The sequence below is a fragment of the Acinonyx jubatus genome, chromosome E2, assembly GCF_027475565.1.
Source record: "Acinonyx jubatus isolate Ajub_Pintada_27869175 chromosome E2, VMU_Ajub_asm_v1.0, whole genome shotgun sequence".
In the NCBI taxonomy this organism is placed as follows: Eukaryota; Metazoa; Chordata; class Mammalia; order Carnivora; family Felidae; genus Acinonyx; species Acinonyx jubatus.
Genome location: NC_069396.1, coordinates 18,055,282 through 18,079,271, shown reverse-complemented (window position 1 = coordinate 18,079,271; position 23,990 = coordinate 18,055,282). Strand labels below are relative to the sequence as shown.

At 45.4% G+C, this 23,990-nt stretch overlaps 1 protein-coding gene across 5 annotated transcripts in view; it reads left to right on the top strand.

Annotated features, from left to right (window-relative positions):
• Positions 1-2,153: 2,153 nt before the first annotated feature.
• Positions 2,154-23,990, top strand: part of SLC7A6 (solute carrier family 7 member 6) — a 36,616-nt gene continuing 14,779 nt past the window's right edge. Inside the window, exons 1-2 of one of the 5 annotated variants that reach the window (XM_027076070.2) lie at positions 2,154-2,321; positions 14,370-14,925. In XM_027076070.2, the coding sequence (XP_026931871.1) occupies positions 14,406-14,925 (520 nt within the window). In that variant the 5' untranslated portion in view covers positions 2,154-2,321; positions 14,370-14,405. Of the gene's footprint in view, positions 2,322-2,403; positions 2,510-3,071; positions 4,239-11,816; positions 12,848-14,369; positions 14,926-23,990 lie in introns of those variants that run through there. The other 4 variants (XM_015068871.3, XM_015068864.3, XM_027076071.2 and 1 more) reach the window with 4 other exon arrangements.

Genomic DNA, 23,990 nt, shown 5'->3' with positions numbered 1-23,990 from the left:
CTGAGGACGATCCTGCAGGTCACCCTGGCTGGACTCTCGTTCCCAGCCTTTTTGTCCTCTCTCATCTTTCAGGTCTCAGTGTCTTTTGACCCTAGAGTTCTTTTTAGAATTCCATCCTTCTTCTTTGTTTCTTCAGTTTGCCCACTGTCTGTCCCTCTCTGGGGACAGAGACTGACAGAAGAGGAGAGACTAGGCTGAGACTAGGTGTGGACAGAGACAAGGAACAACACTGGGAACCAAGTGGAGATGGATAAAGACAGAGAAACAGAGCCAGAGACAGGGAAACATGCATAGGGATGGCATCCAAGCCTTAATTCTATGGTGCAGAGCCCAGAGTGGGGGTTGGCGGCAGTGGGGTGGTGAGAGCCCCAGTTCCTGCCCTGGGCCAGCCTGGGCTTCAGGCTTCAATACACCCTGGGCCACTAGAGGGCACTCTGAACCCTCTCACAGCACTATTTATTGGCAAAACCTGGAAGAAATGTGGCCCAAAGAGGGGGAGGGTGCCAAGGGACACAGGTCCAGCTGTAATTGCTGGCCTTGGTGAAAGGATGACAACACAAAAGGTCCTTACCTCCAGGTCCTGCCCAGCCTGACTCCCAGCTCTGCCCTGACAGCCACCATCCCCTACTCCCCCTTGTGGTGGCCTTACAGCTGCCTGCTCACCCCTGACCTGTTTCAGCCCCACTGCCATGTTGGATTTCACAGCTGCGGAGAGAGGGCATGGAGTCATAGCAGGCTATAGTTCACGCTACTGGGGTCCAAATCTGAGTTCTACCAGCTCCAGGCTACTACATACGGAGTCTCGCAACTTTTCTGAGCCTCAGCTTGCTTATCTGCAGAATGGGGCCGAATAAATGTATCCTGCAGGGTGGTCCTGAGGAACACTGATGGTGCTGGAGAACATCCAATTCGGTGTTTGGTGCATAATGGGCTTTCAGATGGTGGGTTGTTATAACTGGGTGTGAGCAGAGCCAGAGATCTGGATGCTGGCAGGTCATGTATGTGGCTGTTGCAAGGGTAAGTGGACTGGCTGCCACCGAGTGACACATATGAGCAGAGTTCTTACTTTGCCTGGCCAGAGAAGCAGAAGGAATGGATCCAGGGGACAAAGGGTCAGATTCTAAAGACTCCAAATATGCACATACTCTCATTCACACTAAAGGACGGTATTCCAAGCAGAGAGCACAAGGAGGGCAGTAGCAATGAGGGTCCTTCAAGGATCACTGTCTCAGGTCTATAGGAGAATGGAAGTGTTTTTAGGCAGAGGAGATACAGTCATTCCCATGTGTATTTTAGGAGCAATCCCTACCGTATGGGGATGGGTTAGAGGGAGCAGGGTAGGGATTGGGAGGCTACTATAACTGGGGAGAAGAAAACCATGAGAAAACCTGCAGGTCTTTGGGGGACAGGAGGAGGAAGCTTCCAGGGTGCTGCCCATCTCTGGCTGCGTCATTGGGTGATGCAGAGCAGGAGATTGGGTATGGTCAGTCTCAAACTATAGGATGTGCAGGTGTAAACACGTGTCTGTGGGAAATGACTCCATGGCCCAGGAGAGAGCTATGGCTTGAGGTTGTGGACAGGAAGCTAAGGGGGAAGGCTCAGCTGTCCAAGAGGTCAGAGAGACCCTAGAAGAGCCCCAGAGCTACCAGAAGGAAAAGACCCCTAGAAGGAGATGGTGAAGCAGCAGCCGAGGTAGAGGAAGAGGATAGGAGGGTGCAGCTCCCCCAAGAGAGTGTCAGTAGGGTCAGACAAGATAAGGATCAAAAAATGTCCCCCAGCCTGAGCCCTAGGGAGGCGGGGGGTTGGTTACAGAAGCCAGTTAGTGTCCATGTGTTTGCTGACGGGTTCGATGGACGGGAGCTGGGCTGAGCTAGGAGTTTGGGAGAAAGCGTCTTGGGTCTGTGTCTTCCTAGGGTGCGTAGCGGAGGGGTTGGCTGAGAACAAGGTATGGAGGCTATCTAGCGCAACTTGTGTAAGCTGTATGGCCAACAGCCATAAAGGAACGGGCTGCGGGGGCCATTTAGAGCGAGGGTGGTTGGGCCCAGGTCACGGCCCGCCTGGGGACAGGCAGCCAAGTGCACGCAGACGTTGGGACGGCACACCAAGCAGGGCCTTCTGATCCCTGAGGCCGCCGCGATGCCCCCCAGGCCCAGAGGCGCCGCCGCCTGCGGACTCAGCACGGAACTAGGCGTCCTGTCCCGACGCGGCGCGCGCTGTCGCGATCCGGCGGCGCGTGACGTGGCGGGGGCGGGGCCTCAGCGGCCCGGGCGGCCGTGGCGGTCGAGCTACTGAGCATCCTGTCGGCGCTTGGCTACCGCGAGGTAACGGGCCGCGGGCGGGCGCGCGGGGGACGCGGGGCCGGGGCCGGGGGCCGCGTCCTGGAGGCCGAATTCTCTGCGCCGCCGCAGTCGCCGCGTGCGGAATTCGGGCCCGCCAACCCCGGCGCGGGGCGGGCGGGCGAGCGGCACGTGAGAGACGCCGCGGGGAGAGCGTGCCAGAGGGTGACGCTGTGCGTGTAAGAGGGACCGCAAGCGTGAGGGTGGCTCCAGGAGTGTGGGGAACCCTGAGTGTAAGACTGAGCGTGTCAGACTGTGTCTGTGTGAGTGTGTGTGTGTGAGCGACCCCCGTGAGTCTGAGGGTGACTGTGAGTGTGCAAGAAAGACCCTGAGTGAGAAGATGACGCCGAGTGTGTGTGAGATGATGCTGACAGTACGGGAGAGACTTTGGTGTGAAGGAGACTCGGTGTGCGTGAGGCACCCCCCCCCCCCCAGACTAGCGGGAGGCTGTGTGTGTGAAACCCAGAGCCTGAGGGTGATTCTCTGAGCGTGTGAGGGTGGTTCCAGGAGTGTGCGAGAGACTGAGAGGGAGACTCTGGCGACAGAGGCCCCGAGTGTGACGCTGTGTAAGAGACTGAGAGGTGCTCCAGGGTGAGCGTGACGGGAAGAAAGCGAGCCTGTGCTGTGAGAAACTCTGCAAGCGAGAAAGACGGCGTGCAAGATTCTGAGAATGTCCTGCAGGATCAGAGCTTGGGATGCTGCGAGATTGTCTGGGGGGGGGGGGGGGGCATGCAGGGCTAGGGAACCGCGTGCTGCTGCCATGAAGGCTCCTCCTCCCGTCTCATGTCCTGTCATCTTGTTTGATCATCTCACGTTGTAAATGGAAAGAGATATTTGTAAAACATTCTGAGAATTCTTCACTAAGCGCTAGGCAAACAGTGTGGGTACCACGTTGTGTAATGGTCGGTTTAAATAGGAATCAATATTTAACAGACGTTTTTGAGTACCTCTTGTGTGCACTGGGCTGTGGGCTTGGTGACACAGTTCAAAAGAATTCAGTCTCTGCCCTTGATGGGGGAAAAAAAGCACTGCCAGCGAATCTAGCATCGTGTTAGCAGAATGCTCAGCCATCTGGTGCTTCTCTGAGAGCTGCTCCCTGATTTGAAGATCTGGGGGCAGCAGACTTTTGAAAAGTCTGAGTGCTTCCTGAGCTCATTTTCGTCTCTCTTTGCTTGCTGTGAAGCCCTTAGGAGGAAGCTGCCCAGGCTGCCTACTTTGCTAAGGTGCCGTTGTGCGCTCACGGCTTTTGCTTCCCAACTTTGGTCTCAGACTGTCATTTGAGTTCTTATATTTGATTTCCCTCTCCTGACAAATATGTGGAAAACCACAAACCCAGTTTTTCCCTGTCTTTCTTCTTCTCTCTCTGGCTTCGGACATATTTTTGTTGCAGACCAGAAGTAAATACCAGTTATGTGACTTATCTCCTTGGCACTTCTTGGTACAGGAAATTTCCTGACCTCTGTCTTGTGCGCTTCCTGCTGTAGCCTCCAGGATGTGGATACGTTTCTACAAAAGTGACGCAAACAGTGTTCACAGGACCTGGGACTCCGGGAGCAGCAGCAGTCTAGATATGCATGATTTGAGATGACCGAGCTACTTCTCTGACACATGTGTGGGCTCGTGGCTTCAGTTACACTCCACTGTGAGTGTGATGGAACTTCTCAGTTGAGAATGCTGTCCCTGCAGGCATATAAAACATACATTTTACAAAGGGAGATATCCAGCTGCTTATTAGGCTCGTTTTTTGATAAGCTGCCTCTTACTCTTTGTTGCAGAGGTTAAGTGGCCAAGACAGACAGGTGGAATTAGGCCTTGATGTGGAGGCTTCATTTTCTTCTCAATACCTGACCCTTCATAATGAGGCAGCTTATGGAAGTGTGATGTTTGTTCATTTCCTCACAGGTGAATGTTGTTGCTCTGTCCTCTGTTAACTTTCTTGGATCTTTGTGATTTGTAAAGAATTTCAGTTATTTTTGTACACTATGAACAGGATACTAGTGATGAGAATGGCTCATATATAATTAAAAATTATATAACACTGTATTATATAAATTGTATATATATTAAATTATATCTCTTTCTAAAGAGTAATTGTGGTGGTTCATAATGAAAGATACTTGCAATGAGGTTGTTAAAAAGAAATTGAAAACCAAAGTCATGGAAAAGAATAGATACCATGCACTGTTGAAAGTAAGGTTATCTGTTCACTGTGATTGGGAACTGAATTGGATCTTGAGTTTCCTATTTTCTTAGGTAAAAAGATAAATATAGAGTCACATCACTTTTTTGTTTTATAGGAGTGTAAGTATGTGTGTGTATATTATATAGATACAGTTAAACATTAAGAAAATTAATGTATACTAATTGTGGAAAATATATAAGGCTCAGAGGTGTATAGAAAAGAGAGTCCTCTATATTTTTACCACAGTTAAGATTTTGAGGGGTGCCTGGGTGGCTCCGTTGGTTGGGCCACCGACTTCGGCTCAGGTCATGATCTCACAGTTCGTGAGTTTGAGCCCTGCGTCGGGCTCTGTGCTGACAGCTCAGAGCCTGGAACCTGCTTGGGATTCTGTGTCTGCCCTCTCTCTAGCCCTCCCCTGCTCACGCTCTGTGTCTCTCTGTCTCTCAATAGTAAATAAACGTTAACAAAATTAAAAAAAAAAAAAAAGATTTTGATATTTTTCTCAACAGCATTTTCCCTCATAGTTACCCATTGTAAAAGAGATTTTAAATCCAGCTTGTAAAGTATTCCTTGTAATTGAACGCTGAAAGATTCTTTTTTCCCCCTGAAATTGCATGTGATAGTTTCATGGTTAAGTTTTCATGAAGCAGTTTTAGTGGTCTGATGAATCCCTTTATTATCTGCTTAGAGGAGCCTGTAAAATAGTATGAAAACCTGCTAGAAAACTGCATTGTGCCCTTACAGGCAGGGTTTAAGACTAGTTTTTCAAAATAGGAACTTATAGGGTACACTGAATGATTTAATGGAAATTGTCTTAGGTAGTGATTTTAGAGACTGTGTGAGAGAGACTGAGAATCCGATACTGTTTGTGATCTTCACATACCGATTTTTCTTATCAATTGGATAAAAACTGAAGACAGAAGGATAGCCAGTTCAGAGAGGGTGATCTGGTAAGATTTTGTTGTACACTCTTCCCCCCAGATACCAGGCTACTTAGCTGGAGATAGTGGCTTAGTTATGAGCTCCTTGATTTTCATCCCATTTCTGTGGGGATAGGATAAACAATGCATCTCACAGATAAGGATTGCCTTTTTGAGAATGTATGTAGATACCGTGGCAACTAATTAAATGTACTTGAATTCAAAACCATTATTGTAGTCATAGTTGCTTTTTATCCTTTTTTTCCTCTTTCATCATCTAAAGAACAAGTACTTTGACAAAATGATAAGAACCACCATCTCAGACTGAATTCTCTGAATGATCACTTCATTTAGTTAAGCCTTGTTTGTTTGTTGTTCTGGCAAGCAGGTGAGTAGGTGGCTCAAGGTGTTAGACTTTTAGTAGGGTTTGTTGTGTATTTTCTCTTTTAGCTATTTTTTGTCCTTGGTATTTATTTATTTATATTTTTTGTGGGGGGAGAGAGATAGAGCGTGAGCGGGGGAGGGGTAGAGAGAGAGAAGGAGATAGAGAATCCTAAGCAGGCTCCTGGCTGTCAGTGCAAAGCCCATTGTGGGGCTCAAACTCACAAACCATGAGACCATGACCTGAGCTGAAATCAAGAGTCAGATGCTTAACCGACTGAGCCATCCAGGTGCCCCTGTTCTTGGTATATTTTTATGGAGTGATCACAGATTGAGTACCAAGCCTGTGCTGGGCCTTGTACTGGGTGCTGTTAAAACAGACAAGGAACTTACTAACTAGTTGGGAGAGACTGAAGTGAAGGTAAGTAAATGCAACAGAATGAGGTGGCTGCTAAGGCAGAAGTATGTATTAGAAACCTTACAGACACAAGGAGATAGGTGGAGAAAGATGGCAGCCAGGATGTTGGGGAAAAGGTGAGAGAAGTAGGGTGTTAGAAGCAGAGGCTCAGTACGAACAAAGGTGTGTTTGTCTGATGGGCTCTAGGAACCCTGGACTATTCCAGGTTCTGGAAGCTGCAAGGAATTTAGTGTGATAGGACCTTGGGTGGGACAGCGGGGGTTGGAGGTAGGGGTGGGTGTGGGGGGGGTGTAGTGATAAGGACCTGATAAGTAGGTTGGAATTGGTCTTAAAGGCCTCAGGTAGCACCTGAGGGAGGGTTCCTAACTGTGCTCTGATACCAACAGAGTAGATAGTAGGGTTGATACTCTGTTGTGAAATTTGAGGAGCCAAAGTAGTGTTTTTCCTGCTAGAAGGCTGCCTCCTACCCCTAGCCTGCCCCCCGTCTCCTGGATGGAGGTAAACCCTATTGCAGTTGCCAGTTTTTGTTTGTTTTTCTCAGAAGTCACATAATTACTTAGACAAGAGCTATGTTGTTGGCACATTCCGTTTTCAGGTCCTCTAGATCTTGCTGATTTTTTTAAAGTAGGCTCCACATGCAGTGTGGGACTTGAACTCATGACCCTGAGATTAAAAGTCGAATGCTCTACTGACTGAGCCAACCAGGTACCCCTCGATCTTGCTAATTTTATGTCTATCTATTCTAGTGACAACTGAGAGAGGTGCTTTGAAGTCTCCAACTATAATTGTAGATTTGTGTATTTCTCTTTTTAGATATATATCACTTTATGTATTTTGAAACTTTGTTGTTGGAGGAAATAAATATTTAGAATTGTCTTCTTGATTAATTGACTTCTTTATCCCTAGCAGTATTTCTTATTTTGAAGTTTATTTTATATAATGGTACTATAGCTACTCCATCTTTCTTTTGATTAGTGTTTGCATGGTTTATTTTTTTCCTATCGTTTTACCTATAGTTTACTTATGTCTTTATATTTAAAGCAGGTTTCTTGTAGACTACATGTTGGGTTTTGCATTTTTATCTGTCAGTATCTGTTTTTTAGTTGGTATGTTTAGATCATTTATATTTCATGTTATTATTGAGATGGTTGGATTAAAATCTTCCTTCTTGCTACTTGTCTTCTGCTTCTATTAGTTCCATATGTCTTTTTTTCTGCTTTCTTAAAAAATTTCTATTTAAAGTATAGTTGATATACAACATTATGTTAGTTGCACAACATGGTGATTCCACAATTCAATGCATGCTCACCACGATAAGCATGGTTACCATTTGTCACCATACACCATTACTACAATATTAACTATATTCTCTATGCTGTACTTTTCATCTGCGTCTTATTTATTTTATTATTTTTAAGTTTATTTATTTATTTTGAGGGGGGGAAGTGGGGAGAGAGAGAATCCCAACCAGGCCCCACACTGTCAGTGCAGATCTTGTGAAATGATGACCTAAGCTGAAATTAAGAGTTGGGTGCTTAACCGACTGAGCCACCCAAGCACCCCTGGAAGTTTGTGCATCTTAATCCCCTTCACTTGTTTTGCTTATCCCCTCACTTCCCTCCCCTCTGGCAACCACCAGTTTGATTTCTGTAGTTATGAGTCCCTTTCTTTGTTGTTGTTTGTTTTGTTTTTTAGGTAAGTGTGATAATATGACATTTATTTTTCTCTGACCTAGTTCACTTACTTTTGGTTTGTGTATTTTTTATGTTTTATTTCCACTGTTGGCTTGTTATTTACACCCCTTCTTTTAATCTTTTTAGTTTAGTTTTGTTTTTAATATTTACCTATTTTGAAGGAGAGAATGCATGTGGGGGAGAAGTAGAGAGAGAGGAGAGAGAGAATCCCAAGCAGGTTCTGGTGCTGTCAAACCAGAGCCCAAAACAGACCTCAAACTCACAAACTGTGACATTATGACCTGAGCTGAAATCAAGAGTCGGATGCTTACCCAACTGAGCCACCTAGGTGCCCCTTTAGTTTAGTTTTTTTTAAGTAATGTTACATTATTTCACATATGAGAACCTTACAACAGTATAATTTCCAATTCTTCGTTGTCTTTGTGCTGTCGTTGTCATACATTTCACTTTCATATATGCTATAAATCCACAATTCACTGCTAGTGAATTTTTACTTGAGGCAGTCAACTATATTCTACAGCAATTAAATGGCCTCCCAAAAGAGTTTTTTTTTCAAAAAGTATTTTTTTTATATTTACCATAGACCATTTGATACTGTTCTAGGTTTTTACTTTTTTTCCCGTTTTGACTCTTGTGGTTTTGATCTCTCTGCTGAAATTTCACCTGTTTATGTATGCTGCCCAACTTTTCCATTAGAGCATTTAATGTATTAACCATAGTTATTTTGTATTTTATATTTTTATGTTTTGAGAGAGAGGGAGAGTATGCGCGCACGCGAGCAGGGGAGGGGCAGAGGGAGAGAGTATCTTTTATTTTAAGTTTATTTATTTTTTTGACAGAGAGAGAGAGTACACTCACAAGCACTCATAAGCAGGGGAGGGACAGAGACCGATGTGGGGCTCGAACTCACAAACTGTTAGATCATGACCCTAGCCAAGATCAAGAGTCGGATGTTTAACGGACTGCGCGCCTAGGCACCCCAAGGGAGAGAGAGAATCTTAAGCAGGCCCCATGCCCCGCGTGGAGCCCGAGGAGGGCCTCAATCTCTTGACTGTGAGATATGACCAGAGCCTTAGATGCTTAAAAGACTGAGCCATCCAGGGGCCCCAATCATAGTTAGTTAGTTAGTCAGTTAGTTATTTTCAGGAGTAGAATTCGGTGATTCATCACTTTCATACAACACCTAGTGCTCATCATAACACATGCCCTCCTAATACCCATCATCCGTCTAGCCCATCTCCTACCCCCTTCCCTCCATGAATCCTGAGTTGGGTTTGGGTTTTGTTGTTCTTGTGGTTACCTTAGGTGCACACATGGCTTCAAATTCCTCTGGTGTTTCCTTGCGCTTAGCATTGGTTTGCTGGAGGGAGGGTTTTTCTTCAATGTTTATGCTTTGCCCTCAGCTTTAGGTCTTTTTGTTGTTGTTGTTGCTGGGTGCTTGCATACCTGGTGGTGGGGAGCAGGGATTCTCTGTTGTCTTGGTTCAGCCTCAGTCTTAGGCAGGCCCTGTTTTTCTGGATCTGAGTGGGGGGAAAAAAGGGAGGGGTGTGGATCTTTTTGGTGATCCTGCTCTTGGCCTAGAGGTAGGCTATCATTAATGGTCTGGATCAGAATGTCCTGCCTTCCCCCAGGAATAAAGGGTTGTTTTATTTTTCTTTCACCCTGCCCTAGCTGCCTTGGGAGTGGCAGAGTTTTGCCACTCTTTCCCCAGCAGTGTTAAGATTTTTATTCTAGGGGCGCCTGGGTGGCTCGGTTGGGCGCCCGACTTCGGCCCAGGTCATGATCTCTGTGAGTTCGAGCCCCGTGTCGGGCTCTGTGCTGAGAGCTCAGAGCCTGGAGCCTGTTTCAGAGTCTGTGTCTCCCTCTCTCTGACCCTCCTCCGGTCATGCTCTGTCTCTCTCTGTCTCAAAAATAAATAAACGTTAAAAAAAAAAAAAGATTTTTATTCTAGAGAGGGCACCTGGTGGACCTTTGTATTTTTCCTGGAGTAGTGATTGTTTTCCTTCTCCAGACTAGCACTACGGAGGGGCTATCTCTGGCCTCCTGCCTAGTATTTTTTATGAGCATCCAATCCACAGAGATCTGTGGAGAAAAAACGTCTAAGTGTCTATGCTCTTGCTAAGCCACACTAGACCTTTATTATTGTTTTTTTTTTTAAGTTTTATTTATTTATTTTGAGACACAGAGAGAGAGAGCAAGCAGGGAGGGACAGAGAAAGAGAGGGAGAGAGAGAATTCCAGGCAGGCTCAGTACTGTCAGTGCAGGTGGGGCTTGAACTCCCAAACTGTGAGATCATGACCTGAGCCAAAATACTGAGTCAGACACTTAACCGACTGAGCCACCCACATGCTCCTAACCCATGCTAGATCTTTAGTAATTCATTAAAAATTATACCTGAATTCTACTTACCTGCCTGTATATTGGTCCCACCATTCTCCCTCTGCCACAGACCAGCCAGACCTTACATCTCTCCGTGGAGGTGCCTTTTTTTCCTTAAATTTCAGTCCACTTGGTTGCCCTGTAACCTTAGCTCTCTGATGGCTTCAAGAAAAGTCACAGCTTTTTTTTTTTTTTTAATTTTTTTTTCAACGTTTATTTATTTTTGGGACAGAGAGAGACAGAGCATGAATGGGGAAGGGGCAGAGAGAGGGAGACACAGAATCGGAAACAGGCTCCAGGCTCTGAGCCATCAGCCCAGAGCCTGACGCGGGGCTCGAACTCACAGACCGCGAGATCGTGACCTGGCTGAAGTCGGACGCTTAACCGACTGTGCCACCCAGGCGCCCCAGAAAAGTCACAGCTTTTGATGTAAGAAACAAAGCTGAGGAACTGTAGATAAAATTAAATATATAACCCACTGCCCATTGACTGATATTTGAGATAGGCAGAGTATGATATTCTTTCAGGAACTCCCAACTATCTTAATGTTTATACTTTGCTAGAGGGAAAAACAACCTTAGCTTGACAATACCTAGGCCCCTAGGATCCTGTGTGTCTTTAGCATATGAAAGTCTGTTTGGAAACCTCCAGGTACCTTTTATCTTCCCCAACTCCCAAGTATAAGATTGGTTCCTCCGCACAACCCCAGTGCAGCTCTTTCTGTCCACAGGTCCTGTCCCTGTGCTTTAATGAAACTACCTTTTTTGTACTGAAGACATACCAAGAATTCTTTCTTAGCTGTCATCTCCAAACCCCAACACTCCAAACCATATCAGTTATGTAGATTATTTGGCTTTTTCTTGTCGTTGGAGTGGGAGTGATGCTTTCACCATCTTTCTACATCTTAAATCTAATTTGTGATTAAATATATATTTGGTCTTCATCAACTGTTTCTAGACACAGCTCCTATAATTTCCTATATAAGAGCCATAGGGGCTTTTTGTTATAATATTTGTGTTTGTTCTCAATTCCTGAAATAGTTCAAGGGCAATAAAGGTGAAATGGATGTCTTTTGTTATTTATACAACAATCCCCTTTCAGCCATACCTCTGAGTTTATGTTAATGAAGTGATTTTTGGAAAACATCTTGATCTCCTAAGGATGGAGGTTGGTTGCTAGAGGAACCAGACCTGTGATTAGGAGATTGGTAACTTAGGTTCAGTCTGACCTCTGGGGAGGGGAGAGGGGCTGGAGATTGAGTCAATCTCTAATGGCCAATGATTTTCATCAATCATGCCTTTGTAATGAAGCCTCCTTAAAAATCCCATAAGGAGAGAGTTTGGAGAGCGCCCAGGTTGGTGAACAGGTGGAGGTCCTGGGTGAGTAGCGGCTTGCTCAGAGAGAGCATGGAAAGTCCACACCCCTTTCCATATACCTTGCCCTAAGCATCTTTTCCATCTGGCTGTTCCTGAGTTATATCCTTTTTATTTTTTTATTTCTTATTTTTTTTAATGTTTATTTGTTTTTGAGGGAGAGAGAGACAGAGCATGATGGGAAGGGGGCAGAGAGAGAGGGAGACAGAATCTGAAGCAGGCTTCAGGCTCTGAGCTGACAGCGCAGAGCCCTACCTGGGGCTGGAACTCACAAGCTGTGAGATCATGACCTGACTGAGCCACTCAGGTGCCCCCCCTGAATTATATCTTTTTTTAATAAACTGGTAATCTAGTAAGTAAACTTTTTCTGTGAGCTACTCGAACAAATTAATTGAACCCAAGGACGGGGCAGTGGGACCCTTCAATTGCCAGGCATATTGGAAGCCCTGGTAACAACCTGAACCTGCATTTGGCATTGGAAGAGGGGAAAGTTTTGTGGGACCGAGCTCTTAACCTGTGAGATCTCCAGGTGGATAGTGTCAGGAGTAAGTTAAGTGTTGCAAAATTGCTTGATGTGTGGAAAACCATACATCTGGTGTCAGAAGTCCAAACAAGAATGTGTGGGAGCCCCAGCCTCCTCCCGCCAGCTAGCTAGGGTTTGATGGAATAGGGGAGAGGCTGGAATGGGCACTGGGACCAGGGACCAGGTTTCTCTGCTTGCCCTGGGTTGAATTGGGTGGAAAAAGGCAATCTAGATCTCTCTGCACCTGACTCATGGGAGACTATAAGCTCCTCTGCTATTTTCAAGTTTGTTTTCATGGTTGCTTTGGCTCAGCTGACAGACACGTGAAAACAAGTACGTTCCCACGTGTCTGTGCCTGCAGAGGGAAACCTGCATGGCTTGGTGCCAGGAGTGAAAGGAAGAGTGGTGCTGCCTTAAAGCCAGTTCTCATCTAAGCGGAGGTAGGCTGGCTCCACTCTGGGAGTGAGAGAAGGCTTATCAGTGCCCAGAGGAGTTTTTTCACTTCGCCTCCAATCCAGACTCTGGAAGGGGACCGGAACAGGTAAGGCAGGAGTTTTGGATGGAGCTGTGGAGACTGGAGTTTTCCCTGAGAACTACTTACTCTTGAGTGGCTGTGGTTCCCTTACTCTGAGCTCCATGAGGTAAGGTTCTGGCATCTCCATCTTTGTTAAGTAGATGAGAGGCTTCTGGGAAGATGATGTACTGATCTCATTCTTATCCCTGGAAATTATCTCTGTGACCTTAAAAGACTGACTCCTGGGTGGGAATCAAATGGCTTACAGGATTTCTTTATCCAGAACATGAGGGGGGAGTAAATAGGTGATCTGAATTCCCGATTCCTGGGGCATAGGAAGGTTCTTGTCTTCCTCTGACAGATTCTGGGTTCTTTATATGAAGATTGGTGTGGAGTCTAATTTTCCTGAGGTTTCTGGACTGGCCCAACTCTAAACCAAAAGTAGTAGTGTGTGTGCCATCTCCATATAGGATGCCTTCCGATGCCAGGTCTGTGGATAAGAAAAGTCATGTAGCTCCGATTGAGTGTCAGAATTCCTGGGTCCTATTCTGGGAGAATCTCTTTGCAACCCAGATGGTAGTGAGAGGCACATGCTGAGAAGGAAAACAAATAAACAGATAGCAGTTGAGCCCCAGGTTAGGGTGCCCTCTGTGTGTTCTTTCTCCATCTGGTCTTGTTGTCTCTTTTTCTGGGCACTTTAGAAAAAGAGATGTGTTGAACGGGGAAAGCAGCAATGAGGGAAGTAAGGTGGAAGTGGTGGACTTAGCAACACACAGGTGTGTATTTTCATGAAGATCCTTTCCTTGGTCTAGTCTTTGTAATGGCCCTGGTCTTAGCATCTTCCCAGTCCTTCTTACTACCTGCTCATATTCTTTCGTATTTTTTGCTGGCCTGAGAGTAGCTACAGACTTCTCTGCATGTGGCTAGATACTGCAGGAGTTCCTGTTTATGTTTGGATGGAAGTGAGTGGGTTTGGGCAGTGAGGGACCTATCAGGCTGGCTAGGGCTGTGAACCTGGTGCTGGGAGTTTGGTCTCTGCAGGTCAGGTTTGCAGCTTGTTGTTGTTGTTGTTGTTGTTGTTGTTTTTAAGTTTATTTATTTATTTTGAGAGAGAAAGAAAGAGAGAATCCGAGGCAGGCTCTGCACTGTCAGCACAGAGCCCCAGAGCCCAATTGGTGCTTGAACTGATGAACCGTGGATCATGACCTGAGCCGAAATCAATTGCTAGATGCTTAACTGACTGAGCCACCCAGGCACCCCTGGTTTGCAGGTTTTAAACTGACCAAACTAGACTCTGTAGCTCAGGGGTTAGAGCACTGGTCTCATAAACTAACCAGACTAAAACCTATACCTTAGGGAGAATCCGTGCTATGGCTAGGCCTAATGCCAACCTAATGGCTGGGTGTCAAGCCAGGTACCTCTTGTTGGAAGTTGCCATCGCCTGAACCCTGTCATTGTCATCTTTCTTGGGAGCACTAGATGTCTGCCTACCTCCATTTATTTCTCTGTGTCCTCTGGTGGGAACTGATACAAGGTCATTGTATTTAGATCTATGTGCAAGGCATGCCATTCCTACAAAAGACGTAGTTCTCTAAACCAGAGACTCACCAGCTCCTGCCCTAGACTAATACATTTATATTCTTTGCCAGGCCACAGGAAACATAAGTGTGAAGGAGACATTTGCCATGGAAGCCAGGGAGCTGGAGAGCCCCACGCCAGCCTACCATCTCATTCCTGAGGCCAGCCAGCCCAGAGAGAAAGATGTCAGCATGCAACCTCAACGGACCATGGAAACTATGCAGCTAAAAAAGGAGATCTCTCTGTTGAATGGGGTCAGCCTGGTGGTGGGCAACATGATTGGCTCAGGAATCTTTGTCTCACCCAAAGGCGTGCTGGTATACACTGCCTCCTATGGGTTGTCACTAGTCATATGGGCCATTGGTGGGCTTTTCTCAGTTGTTGGTGCCCTTTGCTATGCGGAGCTGGGGACTACCATCACCAAGTCTGGGGCCAGCTATGCTTATATTCTAGAAGCTTTTGGGGGCTTCATTGCCTTCATCCGCCTTTGGGCCTCCTTGCTAATTGTTGAGCCCACCAGTCAGGCCATCATTGCCATCACCTTCGCCAACTACATCATCCAGCCCTCGTTCCCCACCTGTGATCCCCCGTACCTGGCCTGCCGTCTCCTCGCTGCTGCTTGCATATGTAAGTCTGGGGTTTAGTGGGAAAGTATGTTTGAGGATGTGGGTTCCTTTAATAATGCTAATGGTACCTCATATTTGAACAGTATATTTTGCTTTATGGGAGGAAGAGAGGCATCTTACCTTTTGAAGAAGTAATTTTACCAAAGCCATTTAACCCTGAGAGATAAGTAAGGGTAAGGGATAGAGATGAGAGAAATTTGAGTCTGTTTGTGGCTTTTGGTGCCTCACATTCCTTCAACTCTTGACTGTTACAGAGTTCTGTGCTCCAGTCTCTGTGACAGGTTGGTGCATGTCTTATTTTTGTCTTATCAGATGTTTTGATTGGAGTCAATAGCACTACTTGTGGCTTAACCCAGAAAAAAACCTCAGTGCTGAGGACTTTATTTTGCTTCCCAGCTTTTTATCTTAATCCAGTTAAAAAAAAGAAAACAAACCAGTTTAGAGGCTGAGAAAAGAGCTTCTCTAGATTGTTGGGGGTGGGGGGTGAGGGGGTCCCAAGGTCTTACCCATCAGGCCCACAGGACTACTGCTCCCTGCCACTTCCACTCTTTGCAGCCCATTGTGTTTTGTTTTGTTTTTTTTTTTTTTAATTTTTTAATGTTTATTTTTTTGAGAGAGAGAGATAGAACATGAGCATGGGAGAGGCAGAGAGAGAAGACACAGAATCCTAAACAGGCTCCTGGCTCTGAGCTGTCAGCACAGAGCCCGACACGGGGCTCAAACCCACAAACTGTGAGATCACGACCTGAGCTGAAGTCAGATGCTTGACCGACTGAGCCACCCAGGTGCCCCTCTTTGCAGCCCATTCTAAGCAGCAGGCACCACACCAAAATGGCTTTTTCCCATTGGTGTTTCAGATTTCTTTACACTGACTTTGTAAACAAGCTCTGCTTGTGGCCAGTGACAGGAAGGTGGCTTCTAGCCCATATTTGGGTTTCTGAGGACAGAACCTGAGAGATTCCAGTTCATCCCTCTTTATTTTCCTTTTTCTCTTACGAGGTGGTGAAGAGTGATTCTGCCTAAAGTCACCGAAAAGAAAGAAGATTGCTGTGAATTTACACAGTCTTGTAGAGCTAGTGTTTTAGCTGAGAAGTGGCCCAGAATTCCCTGTGTTCCTTAAGCACTGTGCTGCCAGAAGCACTTAATTATACTCTGTCCTTTCCGTATCTCTGCTTGCAAAAGCTTTGGCAGTGTGTGTAGTTTATCCACAGTGTTAAAAATAGGCTGAGAGTACCTTGGAGTTAGCAATAAAGGATTGTACTGTACACTGGGCCTCCTGACTTTAAGGATTTGTTAAAGACAAATGTTAAAGGGAACCCCTCCACATAGAGCCCCAGGAAGAGGGAAAGTGGGTACTCAGCTGTATTGTATGTCTGGTAGGGTCTGGCCAGGGGAACTCTGGCCAGACTGAGTTGTCTAGAAAAAGAATAATTTTCTGGGGTGCCTGGGTGGCTCAGTCAGTTAAGCATCTGACTTTGGCTTAGGTCATGATCTCACAGTTCCTGGGTTTGAGCCCCACATCAGGCTGTCTGCTGAGAGAGCCTGCTTCAGGTCCTCTCTCCCTCCTGCCCTCTCTCTGCCCCTTCCCTGCTCTCAGTCTCTCTCAGTTTCAAAAAATAATAATAATTTTCTGATTACAAAATATGTTAGGGGGTGCCTAGGTGGTGGCTCATTTGGTTAAGTATCTGGCTCTTGATTTCGGCTCAGGTCATGATCTCATGGGTTCATGAGATTGAGCCCTGCGTTGGGCTTTGCACTGACAGAGTGGAGCCCGCTTAGGATTCTCTCTCCCTCTCTCTCTGCCCCTCCCCCTCTCTCAAAATAAATAAACATTAAAGAAAAAATAAAATAAAATGTATTCATTAAGGAGAAAATTAACTTGACCACAAATCACCCATAATCTACCACCAAAAGATGAGCACTTTTAATAGTTAAATCATGTCTTCATTTCTTTCTTTTTATAGAATTGGTATCATACTTTGCATATAACTTTATATTCTGCATTTTAAATTTAGTATATCATTTTTTTTTTCGTTTTGTGGAATGTTCTTCAAAAGAAACATTTTTTAAAGTAGTGTCTCTTTTACTATTATTGTTTAGAGGTAATATGCAATGTTACAAGCACTTTGAAAATGCAAAAAAATAGAAAAAAGAAAAGAAAAATCACCCATAATTTTAACTCCCAGAGAAGTATTGCTGCTATTTGTGTGAAATACCTGTGGTATTTTTTTTTTCCCGTGCTTATCTCATTTTTTACAAGTACTTTTGAGATCATACTCTGTGTGGTTTGTATAATACTTTTAAAAATTTAATATTTAATCCCTTTCATGATATATTCTTAGAAAACATGGTTTAGGGACACATAAGTAGGTTCCTGGCAGTGTGGTATAGTGGTTAAGTTCACAGGCTCCCATGCCAGACTGGGATTGATTCCAGCTTTACCAGCTGTTTTTCTAGCTGTTAACCTTAGAGTAGTTAGTTAACTGTTGCTTTGGTCTTCTCATTTGTAAAATGGAAATATCAATCGTACCTACTGAAAAGATGGTTGTGAGGAGTAAATGAATCAATACATGTATAGTACTTCTCTGTGTCTGGCATATAGTAAGTGTTCCATAATATCATTATAAATAATATTGCTGTGGGAGTCTTTGTATATATAGTTTCAGAGTTTCTGCATCTTTTTTTAGGGTAGAATTATACAAGAGAAATACTTGTGTCTAAAGAAATAAACTGTTTTAAGATTCTTCATGTGTTACCCAATTTTCTTCTAGAAGGTTTTGTGAGTTTGTGCTCTTATCTAAGCAACTGAGAGTGCCTGTGCATTGGTCTCGTGTTGGCCTTAGGGTGAATTCCAAAAATAACCAAGTCAAAGGACACCTCTATATATAATTTTTCATGTGCAAAAGATTTTTATTTGCTAAATCCTTTTTCCTTTATGATTTTCCTCATTGTTTTTGTGCTTAGGAAGCCCATCCCCATATCAGGAACTGCTCTTTTGATTGGAGAAGAGACCTCACTTCTTAGAAGTGCATTCATAGCATCTGTAGCTGCTTTTATTCAAGTGTACTTTTACCCAGAGTACTCAGGATCAGAATTCCTTCAAGCCCCTATCCTAGAAGCCCAGGCTTTTTCACAATGCATGTATGTAGGCAGGAAATTGTCAGAGACGGGCCGAAGTTATAAAACCATGTCTCATTCTAACTGACAAGACTTTGGAGTTCAGCTTGCTCCTCTTCTTGGAACTTAGGGTGTAGAATCGGGCTGATGCATCATCTAACAAATCTGGAATGTGCTGAAGGGAGTCTCTTTGGGCAGGGGTGGCAGTGAGAACGACGTGGTCTTAAGAGACAAAAATTTGGAAGAAACCAATTAGGTCATAATTAAGGGGGAAACCCCCAAAATCTGCACTTGTAACCATGGTGAAATTTATGTGGGATAGGATAATTAAGTTAGTCTAAAATTGAGATATGAGAGGGGTCCACGTTGTTGTTTGGGAGACTGTCTACAGAAATTATAACCATGCCAAGCTAGACAATTAAAGTTCCATTCTAGAAGAAAGGGCCCAGATAGTCTCCATATAACAACTCCAGGTCAGAGCTGCAAGCTGGTGCCCCATGGGCCAGACTTGACCCACAGATATATTTGTTTGGCCTCGTGTTGTAAGCAATTTTGAATTACTTGCCAAAATATGAAAATCAGGACTGGACCTTTCTTTTGAAAAGCCAAAAGTTCTGGTAACCTTGGACCCACATTCTTTACTGACACAATCAGCTGCCTTTGAGTAGTGGTTGCTCTCTTTAAAGGAGCATACACTCGTTAGTCTGCTACAGCCCTCCACTCCCTCTTGTTTAATACCCAGACATTCTTACCATTGCTCACTTGTATTACCTACTTGGACCTTGAAGGTGTTACTAATTCAAATCCTGGCTTTATAGCAGCCCCTTACCCTATTCCCAGATTACACTGGCAGAGAGATCCTAGCAACTTTTGTTAAATTGCAGGCTATTTTAGCTACTTACTATCCTAGGGCAGTGGTTCTCAACCGGAGGTGAGTTTGTCCCCCAGGAGGCATTTGGCAAGGTCTGGAGAGATTTTTGGTTGTCACACCTGCTGGGAAGGGGTGCTACTGGCATCTAGTGGGCAGAAGCCAGATCTTATAAAGTACAAGCATCTTATAAAGTATAAGACAGCCTCATACAATTAAGCCTTTTCTAGCCCCAAATGTCAATAGTGCCGAGGTTGAGAAACTCTATTCTAAAGGTGCATTCTACTCATATCTGTGCTGGGAGCTTGGACTCTTCTGTGGTGGGTGGGGCCTCAGGCTGCCAATTGGACTCAGTATGCTTAGAGGCTCTTACTCACTTATGGGACCGTAGGGGAAAATGGCAGTTCTTGAGGTCCATAGGTCCCTTCTCTGGCCAGGTGACCAGCAGTATTCTTGATAACTCAGGTGCCCAGGAGTACTTGATTTGATTGCGATGTTTCTGTCTTAGGTGTTGTCATTCTGTTTATCTTTGTGGGATCCTGCCTGTTGTGTAGGCTCACACGTATCATTGGAGATTATTTGCTGTAAAGGTTTCAGTATAGAAGTCATTTAGCATTGACACTGGCATCAAAGCAGAGGCTTGCTCACACTGAGATCCATTTCCCCCACCCTCCACCCCCCATGGTTTGTTTGGCAAGGCCCACAGTGAAGAAGAGCTGGAGGAGGAGGAGCAGGAGCTGGAGGAGATGGGGGAGGGAGACTGCCAAGGGGGAGACGAGTGAAGAAACACCGTATAATTCCTGAATAACTTTCTGTTGTCTCTTGCTGTCTTAGGCACTGGCATGGCCAGGGTTCTGAGAAGGAAGGGTATGCTCCCCTTTTTTGGTCAGTTGTTGCTATGGATAGACAGCTTTCATGTTCTGAAAGTGACAGGCCTCAGAAGGACTGGGTCTTTAGCAGTACAAAGACCCTGGAGTCTACCCCTGTATAGAGCATGAATGGTTTGATAATAAGAGTAAATGTGTATATCTGTGTAATTAAAAACAAGGAGGGGGTGCCTGAGTGCCTAAGTTGGTTAAGAGTCTGATTCTTGATCTCAGCTCAGGTCATGATCTCAGGGCTTGTGGGTTTGAGCCCTGCATTGGGCTCAGTGTTTACAGCCTGGAGTCTGCTTGGGATTCTCTCTCTCTCCCTCTCTCTCTTTGCCCCTTCCCACTTGTTCATGAGCACCCACATATATTCTCTCTAAATGAATGAATGAATGAATGAATGAATGAATAAACTTTAAGCAAACAAACAAGGGGGTTTCTTAACAAGGCATATACCTGACATATTCATATGCATCCTGAGAGGTAGCTCCAGATTCCAGGATTTACATTTGGAAGGGTTTACTTCTCCTGGACTGTTGTACATTTTTCTCCTAATATATTTGTAGATGGTCTCTCCCCTGCTTTTTTTCTTCTTCTGCCTTGTAGCTGCTGTTGTTAAGGATTGCACTCCTGTGTCCTTGAGCGCCCCTTAGTAACACCCAGCTTGTTTGTGGGAGGAATTGGAAGGGTTCCTTCCTTTCCCTGTTGCTGTGGGAAAAGGGAGCTGTGACTATTAGCATAACTGGGACTATAGCTGCAGATTGCCAAGTCATCTCGTCATCAGAAAGAGAATATGAGAGGCACAATTCTGTTGTAGGGCACATGTATTATCCAGGATGAATTTCGGCTTCAAACAACTGAAAACCGAAAGCAGTATGGCTCAAATATATTGAAGTTTATTTCTCTCACATATTAAAAGTTTATTTCTCTCACAGCATTGTGGGGCTGGTAGGATGACTTTATAGTTTTTCGGGGAGCCAGGTTCCTTCCTTCTGCTTCACTGCTCTGCCATCTTCAGCATGCGACTTCTACCTAGCTGGTGGTCCAAGATGGCTACTCACGCTCTAGCTGTCAAGTCTGCACTGTAGCTGATACGGAGAACAAAGAAAGGCATGTGCTGCCCTTCAAACAGACTTCCTGAGGTCTTATTTATATGAATGTTTGCTTACATCCCTGGGGCAAGAACTTAGTTATCTGGCCATACCTGCCTGCGGAGAGAGGCTGGGAAATGTCAACTTTATTTTGGGCGGCCATGACTACGCTAAAATTTCTATTACTAAGGAAAAAATGGAAGAAGAGATATTAAAAGATAACTAGCAGTTTTTGCCACAGAGAGACTTTAGGGATTTGTTTCTGCTTTGGGGTTGGGTATGGATCTGCTAAAGCCCCTAGAGACTGAAGACCCTCATATGGACCCCACACTTGCTGGTACAGGCTTTCCAGCCAGGAAATGAGATCGGGAGAAGAGGGAAGTCTTGGATGTTGTAATTGTGGTAGTTGCGTCTGAGCACCTGGCCTCCAGGCTCAGCTTTGTGCTTAAGCCCTGACAGAATCTATGGTGCTAGATGGGGTTGGGAATTTGGGGAGGCTTGAAGGGGTGGGATCAGATAGTGATATGTTTCTTACTTAATTAAAATCAGGAAAACCTTAAGGGGACTTGGCTTCTATATGGTAGACTGTTCTTGGAGCTCCCTGTTCTCTGGCAGGGCTGAGAGTGTGGTGAAGCAAGTAAGGCTCCGGGGACAGCATTTAAGGATGCACTCACTCTGGGGGTGAGTCCCCCAGACACCTGGGGGTGTCTGGGTGGTCCATTGGTTAAGAGTCTGACTCTTGGTTTCGGCTCAGGTCATGATCTAGCAGTTGGTAAGTATGAGCCCCGCCCTGACGATGCAGAGCCTGCTCAGGATTCTCTCTCTTTCTGCCCCTCCCCTGCTCCTGCTCTCTCTCTTCCCTTCTCTGTCTCAAAAAATAAATAAATAAACTTAAAAAAGAAAAAAAGGATGCATTCATGCTGAGGTTCTCCAGGCGATCCTGAAAGTGAGCACCTCCTTAAATTTTGTGTCCCAGACACCCTCCTTACCTCACCCTACTTCTGGCCTTGCTCCCTGGCTACACGTTGTTTTAGATTAAGTATTTTAATTTTTACTGAGGAAGAAGCATTTATGCCTGGTAAATAACAGTGTAAAACAGTGTACAATGGAAAAAGTGTCTCTCCCTCACCAGAGCTTTGGTCTTCTTCCCCAGAGGCAACCACTGTGACCAGGCTCTTTTGTATCTTTCCAGCTGTCATTCAGAAGGGGCTCTGAGGGGATTTCCCCTCAGGAAATTGGCAGGAGTCATTGAATTGCACTATGTGCAATATTTACTTCTGTGCTGAGAGGATCAAGCCAGGGGGGAGATTTGTAGCAGGATGGAGGGAAGGAGAAGGAACAGGAGTGAGAGGGAGTGCCTGTCAGTGGGGCTGTGGAGTATGTCTTCTTTTCTCCTCCATCTTGCAGCCACATCTTGGTGCTGTAAGGCACAAGCACGGTGAGCACAGCTAGGGCGTCGTGAGATAGTCTCTTTCTTTGTGTGTATGTCCGTCTTTTTGTCTGTCACTCTTTTTGTCCCTTCTCTCTGTCTCTCTTGGTCTGTCTCTTATCTCTCTCTCCCCTGTCTTCTGTGTATTTCTGCACCTTTCTCTGTTAGTCTTTTTCTCACAATCTGCACACCCTCTCACCTCTGCTTCTTTTCATAGTTCTGTTTCCTTCCTCTGCTTTTTTGTGGTTTTTGTTCCTCTGTTACAAGGGCCTGTATGTACCTTCGACTTGCTGTGTCTCCCAACTCTGCTACTGTTAGATAGATTCCATTTCTTGCTGCCCCACTCTGTGTTCCTGGGAAAGATAATTGAATAGGTTCACCTTGGGTGATCAGCTGTGATAGGTGAGGGGGGGAGCAATTCCCAAGAAGGGGCCTGGCAGATACCTCAAAATATGCTTACTGTGTTGGATAGGGGTCTGCGGATTACTGGTGGCTATTAACTTGGTAATCCTTATGCTAGCTGATCTAGGCTTAACCCCCACAGAGAACTTGGATTAGCAGGGCAGGTCCCTGGGAAGACCTGCCAGCAGCATGCATTCCTTTGGCCTTCCCTCCTCTTTGACCATTGCCTTCCTCCATCCCCCGTATGACTAACTAGTGAGCACCTGTATCATTTGCCAGAGTACTGAGTGAAAGGTCTTTAAGGGCTATGGAGGCTGTTTAGCCACCATGTTTATTTCCGCAGGCTCTAGGCTTCCTCACATCTGAGTAGAGAAATGTCAACTTTCTGACAATTGCCTCACTCTAGGGAATTGGTGATTAAGTGAAAGTCATCACCATCTTTTTTTTTAATGTTTATTTTTGAGAGAGAGAGAGTGTGTGTGGGTGCGTGCAAGTGCAAGTGGGGAGGGGCAGAGAGAGAGAATTTCAACTGGGTCTGCACTGTCAGTGGGGAGCCTGACATGGGGCTTGAACTGATGAACCGCAAAGACCATGACCTGAGCTGAAATCAAGAGTTGGATGCTCAACCAACTGAGCCACCCAGACACTCCAAAGTTCATCAACATCTTGATTCCAACCAGAGTTTATCAGTTCCCCTCTTTGCTTGGCAATAAGCTTAAGAAAACAATATGCTTTTGTTTCCCCCTAATAGTTGTGGTCTTCTATGGGCACATGCCCAAGGGGGAGACCTTCATGAGACAGATGTCCGTATGACCATAGCATGAGTTACTAAGCTGTGCTGTGAAGTGGGAATGCCATAGGGTTCAGGGAGAGAGAGCTCAGTGAGGGGCTGCCTGGTATATTTGGGGAAGGTTTTACAGAGGAGGTGGGGATTTAGCTAGATCTTGAAAGTGGGAGTTGTTGGCTGTGGCAGGAGGAGGAAGAAAGGACATTTCTTTTAAATGTATATATGGCACCAGTAAGAAGAGAGTCTGGCTGAAGGAGAGAGTGCAAAATGGGTAGGAGTAGGTGGAGGCAGCCTGGAGGATGAACCCAAAAGATTTTGTAATAATGTTTGAGGTTCACATAAAAGTTCTATTGTTGGAGGCTTAGAGCAGTACTTAGCAGTGTCACTGTGGAGCCTCTTGTATTCTGTTCTTGTGTCTTCCTGGTGGGTCAGAGCAGTCCCTGTTTAGCAACAGTAAGGTGCTGGGACACTCTGCATAGGGCCCAGATATCACTGATGTCCAC